At 46.0% G+C, this 9381-nt stretch overlaps 1 protein-coding gene across 1 annotated transcript; it reads left to right on the top strand.

The window, feature by feature from the left end:
* Positions 1 to 640: 640 nt before the first annotated feature.
* LOC144819836 (uncharacterized) lies at positions 641 to 6990 on the top strand. Its single transcript, XM_078677566.1, has one exon. It carries the CDS (start codon positions 1049 to 1051, stop codon positions 3233 to 3235), a length of 2187 nt encoding a protein of 728 aa, XP_078533692.1. The 5' UTR covers positions 641 to 1048; the 3' UTR covers positions 3236 to 6990.
* Positions 6991 to 9381: the final 2391 nt, after the last annotated feature.

A 9381-nucleotide genomic window follows, 5' to 3' on the forward strand; every position in this document is an offset into this window, starting at 1 on the left:
ATCGGCAGAACCATTCAAAGTGACACTGAAACCTGGCGCCATTCTTCCCAGAATGCGCCAATACCCTTTGTCCAAAGAAGCTGAAGAAGGAATAGCCCCTACGATTCAAGCATTACTGGATCAAGGTGTGATATATCCTTGTATCTCACCTTGCAACACCTGTCTGTTTCCTGTGAGAAAACAACAAACAAATCAATGGAGGCTGGTTCATGATCTTCGCTCGATTAACAGCATAGTGATACCAGAGTTTCCCATCGTCCCTGACCCTTCAGTGATCCTTACAAACATCCCACAAAATGCAAAATACTTTTCCGTCATTGACCTGAAAAATGCTTTTTTCAGTGTCCCACTGCATCCTGAAAGCCAGTTTCTGTTCGCATTTGTATTCAGGAATAGGCAATTTTGCTACAAAAGGCTCCCTCAGGGCTATTGTGAGTCCCCCAGTGTGTTTAACAGAGTTGTAAAGGATGACTTATCAAATTTCCAATGTGACAGCACTTAGCTGCAATATGTCGATGACATACTCCTCTGCAGTGCAACAGAGCAAGAGTGCAGAAAAGATACAATTGCTCTACTTGCAACATTAGCACATAGAGGATACAAAGTAGACAAGAAAAAACTACAATACTGTCAGGAAGAAGTACAGTATTTAGGTCAACTGATCTCAGCCTCAGGAAGAAGAGTTACGCCAGGAAGAGTAGAAGCAATAAGGAATACTCCGGAACCACAGACAGTTAAAGACATGCAAAAGTTCCTAGGACTAGTGAACTATGTCAGGCAGTGGGTCTTTGATTATTCTACTATAACAGCACCACTCCTGAAAGCTGTCAAAACAGCTAAGGACAGGCATAACAAGATTGACTGGACACCTGAAATGACATCAGCCTTTGTAAAATTAAAAGATGAGATTACAAATGCACCAGTGTTGGGATCTCCTGATTATACAAAGGAATTCTATCTGTTCACGCACTGTAATGGACAGGTCATGACAGCAGTCCTCACCCAGAAATAGCCCTTGGGTCCCAAACCAATTGCATACTTCAGTGGCATGTTGGACTCAGTGATGAAAGGCCACTATCCTTGTGAACAGGCTCTTTCAACAGCAGCATTTGCCGTTGAGAAAAGCACCCCCATAGTCATGGGCTCCCCTCTGACGTTGTACACTGAGCATGCTGTTTTTGCAATAATACAGAAAGCTAAAACAACTCTTACCACACAAAGAGTGTCAGGATATGAAGTCATACTGTCATTACCATCGTTGAAGGTTGTAAAGTGCCACACTGTAAATCCAGCCACGTTCTTTGCCCATCCAATAGCGACAGCTGATGATGACACCCATGATTGTGCCACATACTGCCCAGATGAGTCAGGTACAGCAAAGGAGGACCCATTGCCAGACAGTATAATTTACTTTGTTGATGGTTCTTCCACTATTGATCAAGAGACAGGGATAAGACACACTGGAGCAGCTGTAGTCAGAGCGCAACAGAATAACTCCTCAGATTCTCTGGACATTGTACAGCAGATTACATTGCCACCCCATTACTCAGCCCAGGCAGCAGAGCTGGTTGCATTAATAGCAGCGCTGAAGCATGGAGCTGATAAGAGAATTACTGTGTACTCTGATTCAGCATATGTCACCACAACAACGCATTCCAGCATATTGAGATGGAAAAGGCGCGGGTTTCTTAAAACGGATGGCACGCCTGTAATGCACAAACAGTTACTTGAAGAACTAATTGATTCTCTGACACTGCCAGCAGAGGTAGCAGTAGTGAAATGTGCAGCGCACACGAACGGCCAAGATTTTGTTTCCAGAGGAAATGCAATGGCTGATTGGGCTGCTAAAGCAGCAGCTAAAGGCCAGAGTTGTACACAGTCACTATCCCCGACACAGACTGACTGCACCCGCATTTTGCTTGCCAAAGATGCACACCCGATAGCGCAGGAAGATATACAAGAAGCAGCTGAGGACACAAGTGAGTCACCACTCCCAGATACACCTGATTCAACACTTCCATATACAATTGATGACACACAGCAATTTGACATCATTGCACAGTTGCACCTCAGAGAGATACAAGAGAGTTCCCAAGCTGAAGAAAAAGAGTTGTGGAAGAAGAGGGGAGTACAACAGGATGCCTCAGATTTCATTTACAGACAGACAATGACAGGGAAGCCTGTCATGCCACAGGCTCTTTTGCAAGTAGCACTTACCCAGCTGCACCTTCCTACACATGTCCCTCGTGATATCATGTCCTCTAACCTGCAGGCAGAATGGTTCATCCCCAATGCACATGAACAGATACAGCTCTTTGTTCATCAGTGCCTTATCTGTCAGCAGTATTCACCCAACCCAGCTATGAAAACAGTTGCTTCAACAATACCAAGGCCTAAGGGTCCCTTTAGGGAACTCCACATTGACTATGTGGACATGCTTGACAGATGTCACAACTACCGATACCTCATCGTGGTAGTATGTCCCTTCTCACGATGGATTGAGGCTGGACCATGTGTCCATTGTGACGCTAAGGCCGCAGCCACCTTCTTACTTCGTGAGGTCATATGTCGCTGGGGATTACCAGAATCCATCCGCAGTGACAATGGCGGGCATTTTTCAAACTCCATCTTTGAGATAATAGCCACCATGTTAGGAATAAAACATAAACTTACTTCAGCCTATCACCCACAAAGCAATGGTATCTGTGAGCGCCTCAACGGATTGCTCAAAGCCAAGATCAGCAAGATAAGCGCCACAATTGGGAAAAAATTGCTCTATTGCCTCCCAATTGCTTTGTTTGCACTCAGGAACAGCCCCAGCTCTGATCATCACCTCACACCCCACCAGCTTGTCACTGGCAGATCAATGAATACAGTTGTTCCTTCCACCAGACCTAAAGTAGACAATGAAACGTCTTCTGAGATTGTGAAAGCTGAATTATTTGATTACTTGTGTGCCCTAACCTGTGCTGCTAGATTTCTTTCTATTCAGACATCCAAGACCAAGAGAAAGGACAGCACCAGCAAGGACGGCACAATTTCCGATAAACTTTTGCCCATCCGCCCTGGAACACAAATCTTCATAAAGAAGCAAGTACGGAAGTGGAGAGACCCTAAGTACGAGGGACCTTACCTGGTCATTGACTCTTCACCCACTGCGGTCCGAATTGCCGAACGCAAAGCATGGGTTCATCTGAACCATGTGAGGATTCATCCGGCACCATCAGAGACTTGAACATTTATCGAAAGGAGGGCGTTCCATTTCCCATGACAATCCAGGATAAAGACTATGGAGAACGTATGAGAGTCTACGGGATAAGAAACAGCAACAGACCAACATCTCCCTCCAGGATCTCTATTAAAAAGATATGTATTATTGTACTGTTATTCTTTGTTATGTTCGTTGCTTCAATGGCTATATTTCATTGGCTTGCATTACAAGCAGAGAGAGAAAAGGCTATATCAAGCAAAGTTAGGCCTACCATCTTAGTAGAAAATAACATGCCTGAAACGAGTCCTGGTAACATACTAGATGAGGAATACACCAGCAATGGCTGCACCACCCCTGTACCCACGACACCTTCCACACCCTCTGTAGACCACACCGAGTGGGACAGGGTACTTGATATCACTGTTAATGCCCCTGGGAAAGGTGTCCCTAGACGTTTCCGTCAGCATAAAAGGAGTGTCAGGTATAAAATGGGTCGCAATAAAACACCAAGGAGATACACCCCTCGCACACAACGTAAGGAGAAAGACACAGAACAAGTCTCAAACTGGGTCAGTGATCTCCAGGACACAGTTGTGTACACATTCGAACAACACTCTATGCCTGATTTTTCCTCCCAGCGCCCTGGCGTGTCAGTACAGAATGATGGTACCCATAACGCATTGTTAGATAATATGTGGTACAGAGACATGAGGGAGGTGGGGAGGAAAGCCACGAATGATTCCTGCTTTGTGTGCTCATACATTCCACATGCTGTAGGCGGAGACAAATTGCTCATTCCCAAAGAGATTCCACCGCCCACTGCCAAATGTCTCCTACACCTGTTCCTTTGCCGCATACATGGTCAGATACAGCTCCAGTCAGCACAAATTAATACGGCATATGTAAACGCCTCAGAGTGGGATAACAAGTATGTTACATTCACTGTCGTTTCTGATCCAGTAGAATTTGAAAGGAGAATGGAAGTTTACCATGAAATGGGAGTACCTGCTAATATGATACAGGTCTGGGAGTATCAGTTTAGAAAGCTAGGATAGTTCACCTTCCCAACACCCCCATCGAAATGCCACTCGCCCGAATATCAACAGACTAACCATACCCATGACACATGCCCTTGTCAGTGGAGACCCGTTCTGCGCCTGTGGGCCAATATATATTTTAATAACAGATGGAATGGGCCACATGAATTAATATGCAAGGCAGCCTCCTTAGGTAGCCCGGTTGTAGGTCAGGAGCATAAGCATTATACCAATGTGACTATTGGGAGGGAATGTGCTGAGATATGGGCACAAGAAACTAGAAGATACACTCTCAATGAAGGTACAAAGTACAAACCTAAAAGAGCATACAAACTTAAGTCTCCTCTCCTTTGCTTCCTAGGTACCGGAACAGTGCCTGTGGGCCGAAACACAAACTGCAGTCACACAGTGTTTAATTTTGACCTCCAGCACGGTACTTCTAGTCTCATGGACATCTATTGGGCATGCGGCGAGCACATCTATCTGCAGCTGCCCCCCCACTGGCAAGGACTATGTTCCGTAGTAACAATGCATGAACTACATCTTGTTGTCCCTGCAGCGAACATTTCCCGCATCCACACACACCCAATGGCAGATGATGTTACCCTGCTTCATCATGGGAAAAGAAAAATAATGAAATACTTCTCTGATGGCCCTTTTCACAAAATACCTCAGGATTACAGACTCTTCAACGATGCCGAACTTTTCTTTGGGGGAGTTATCCCCATGTTCCAGACTAAAGCCAATGCTCGCTGGCTGCAAGTGACCAGATATGAACTAATGCAACTCATCAATAACACCCGGGATGGGTTCAACGCCGTGAAAGAAGAACTTCGACCCCTACGACTTATGGTTCTAGAGCACAGATATGTTCTAGACCAGCTAACAGCGATGAATGGTGGTGTGTGTGCAAAGGTGGGAAAATCCTGCTGTACTTTCATTTTAGCGAACGATGCTGACAACGGAACACTCACGAAGGCCATCGAGGATTTGGACAACCTGGGGAAAGAGATGCATGAGGAAGGAGGTGCTGAAGCAGATCTCGTAAATGGCTGGTTCGATTTGAACTGGATGCCTTCATGGCTGTCTGCAGTGCTTAAATTTTTAATGCCAATTTTCTGTGTGCTGTTGTTGTTGTGTTTTGGAACACAGATGCTGATATACTGTGTAAAGAGATTTAGTTCTCAAATGATAGGGATGAATTATGTAGGCTCAGGGTCATATACTGGAATACGTAGGGATAAGGGAGATAATGGAGAGACGACAATGATGAGTATAGTGGAATTGACCATTCCTGACTCCCGCCCATTGCCAGACATTCCTGTGGTAAGTCAGTATCAGGCCCAGGTGCATAGAGTCCCACCACATTCATCACAGGGGGACTTGATGCGTCCCTATGAGACAATGTGTGATAATTTAGGGAAAACAGATGCAGATTCAGGAAAAGTGCAGGACAAAGATTCAGAGGAACAGCCTCTTTGTGACCGCCCTGGCCACTTCCCCCGTCTCCAGCCAAGTATGCAGTTCGAATGGTATTTAAAGATGTTTGATAGGTTCGGATTTCGAACCTGAGGGGGGAATGTTGGAGGGTGAATTTTTACCTGCATAAGCTATCCTAGGACACATCTATCACCTGCACAACATGACTCCAGTGTAGGCCCTGCTGCTTAGCAGTTACAGGCATCAGCTACATTGCCCTGAGCACTGCCATTTTACCTTAGCTTAAGCAGAAGCAGAAAGCAGGTCTGACCCAAACTTCACCCAGCTGCTCTTGTCTGCAAGGACCCGCACCCCTACCAGGCCCCACCTCATTGTATATTTCCCACAAGCTGTAGAAGTCAAGTTCCTCAATAAATCTTGCAACATACCCCACGTCCCCCACCTAAGCCATGAATAGAATAAGGGAAGCTCGCACCACAACTACGTCAAGCAAGATATCCGATAAACTGAGGATAATTGTGGCGAAATATTATCGCAAACTGCTTGATTGACACATGAATAGAACCCCTCGAAGCAATACTTACACGATTCTGTCGTCCATTGATAGTTTAATAATAAACTTCCAGTCAAGTGGCAGGTCTCAGTCTAGACTGGAGTATGTACCACAATTACAGGAAAGAGGCCATACCAAACCTTACGGGTGGGAAAGGTACAAGGCAGGCCAGTAAATGACAATGGAGGGGTATTTGCTACGTGGTGGCGTGAGATTACGTAATTATAGTCTCATGAGTTTTGGACAGTATAAGAAGGAGCCCCGCAAAAACATCAGCGGGCAACTTCTCGTCTGTTTGTAGGTATTCAGACCGAGAGTTGTCTCCAAGGGCCCTTGATCAAATGTTCATATTTTATGTATGTAAATATTTTTGTATTATGTTTTAACTATTTTTTAGACAAATCATGTTATATCTGCAAATGTGCTTTTTAACTTGTTCTCTACATTTAAGCATTTATATTGTGGTCTTAGGAAATCTCACTGATATAGCATTGTGAGCGTACCTAATGATAATAACATGTACTCTGCATTCTAATGTATCTTACAGGATTACACTTATAAGCAAATGTGAGTATTCCTCTTTGTAACAAGCACAACCGTTTTTATTCAATCTTCCTCAAAAACTCACAAGTGTACCTTAAGGCAACTTTTCTCTCTCTTAGCAAATGTAAACCTTTACTCAGTATATTCAAATATTCAAACTGTTATTGTTCCTAGAAGCTGTGTCTTCAAATAAATTGTACAACTCTCAAGCTTCAGTCTCCAACAGCTCATATATACGTTTTTTTCCTGTTTTTAGAGCAAGCGTTCCAGGAGCACCGGTTACAAATTAAGGTGTGCCATTTCCCTTAGTTCTCTCTCACGATCTCCCCAGCGCGGCTTCTGAGCTGCTGCTGCAGAGTCCCCTGGCCCCTCCTGCCCCTAATTAATCATCCCCTCCGTCAGTACCAACGCTACTCGTGAGTCTGCGAATTAGCGGTGGCCAATACTGTGGTAGGGCAGGCAGGGGTGGAATACTGTTACTGACTAGGCTCATTGGAATGATGGAGACATGTTCACCACAAGGTGATATATAAGGCCGCGTAAAGCAACAACATAGTAAGTGGATGAGGTGTCTGATGCATCCTGTGCATTACAGGGGTCGATACTGTCCTGGTCTGAGCACTAACACTTCTTTCACCAGCACTCAGGGCAAAGCAGCTTATGGCATCAGCACTTATCACGAGGCCTGTTACACTATTAGTGGAAAGGGTTCGGACTTCTCAGCAAAAGTGCAATACTTACAAGGGCACCTACCCTCTACAGGGCTGCCAGACGTTTAGTCGGACAGGACCAACTCTACTCGTGAGTCTGCTGCACTTTTATTGGACAGCACCAGTACTTCTTATCAGGGCAACTGTACATTCAGCTGGGCATTACCGAGGTTTCACTTCATGGCTGCCGTTCTATTATTAGGACAGTGCAGGTGCTTGTTATGCAGGCTGCTATATCTGCAGTTGGTAGGAGAGAGATTTCACGGCAAGAGTGCTTCACCTTGCAATGGGATAGTACCGGCACTTCTCAGTGGAACCCCTATACATTCACAATGAGCTCGCGTGCTCTGCCCTGCAGCCCAGCGGTGGAGTTTAATGTCAGCGAGAGCCTGCACCTCGCTTCTGCTGCCACTATGCTGGAATCCAGCGAGATAACTCGACGGGTTGAGTGCCTGCTGGTGAGAATTTCCGGGAGCGGCGAATCCGCCCTTCTACCTTCTGTGGTCGACGACGTGACAACAATTGAGCAGGACATAACTGACACTGGATGTTTACAGCGCTGCAAATCAGGGGTGGCCAATACTGCGGTAGGGCAGGCAGGGGTGGAAGCCTGTTACCGACTAGGCTCATTGGAATGATGTAGACATGTTCACCACGAGGTGATATATAAGGCAGTGTAAAGCAACAACATAGTAAGTGGATGAGGTGTCTGGCGCATCCTGTGCTTTACAGGGGTCGATACTGTCCGGGTCTGAGCACTAATTCTTCTTTCACCAGCACTCAGGGCAAAGCAGCTTATGGCATCAGCACTTATCACGAGGCCTGTTACACTATTAGTGGAAAGGGTTCGCACTTCTCAGCAAAAGTGCAATACTTACATGGGCACCTACCCTCTACTGGGCTGCCAGACGTTTAGTGGGATAGTACCAATGCTACTCGTGAGTCTGCGGTACTTTTATTGCACAGCACCAATACTTCTTATCAGGGCAACTGTACATTCAGCTGGGCATTATCAAGGTTTCACTTCATGGCTGCTGTTCTATTATTAGGACAGTGCAGGTTCTTGTTATGCAGGCTGCTATATCTGCAGTTGGTAGGAGAGAGATTTCACGGCAAGAGTGCTTCACCTTGCAATGGGATAGGACCGGCACTTCTCAGTGGAACCCCTATACATTCACATTGAGCTCACGTGCTCCGCCCTGCAGCCCAGCGGTGGAGTTTAATGTCAGCAAGAGCCTGCACCTGGCTCTTGCTGCCGCCATGCTGGAATCCAGCGAGATAACTCGGCGGTTTAAGTGCCTGCTGCTGAGAATTTCCGGATGCGCCAAATCCGCCCTTCTACCTTCTGTGGTCGACAACGTGACAACAATTGAGCAGGACATAATTGACACCCGATGTTTACAGCGCTGCAAATCAGCGGTGGTCAATACTGTGGTAGGGCAGGCTGGGGTGGAAGCCTGTTACCGAATAGGCTCATTGGAATGATGGAAACATGCTCACCACGAGGTGCTATATAAGGCCGCTTAAAGCAACAACATAGTAAGTGGATGAGGTGTCTGACGCCTCCTGCGTTTTACAGGGGTCGATACTGTCTGGGTCTGAGCACTAACACTTCTTTCGCCAGCACCGGGGCAAAGCAGCTTATGGCATCATCACTTATCACGAGGCCTGTTACACTATTAGTTGAAAGGGTTTGCACTTCTCAGCAAAAGTGCAATACTTACAAGGGCACCAACCCTCTACTGGGCTGCCAGACGTTTAGTGGGACAGTACCAACGCTACTCGTGAGTCTGCGGTACTTTTATTGCACAGCACCAGTACTTCTTATCAGGGCAACTGTATATTCAGCTAGGCATTACCGAGGTTTCACTTCATGGCTGACGTTCT

This window comes from Lissotriton helveticus, chromosome 2_1, assembly GCF_964261635.1.
Source record: "Lissotriton helveticus chromosome 2_1, aLisHel1.1, whole genome shotgun sequence".
In the NCBI taxonomy this organism is placed as follows: domain Eukaryota; kingdom Metazoa; phylum Chordata; class Amphibia; order Caudata; family Salamandridae; genus Lissotriton; species Lissotriton helveticus.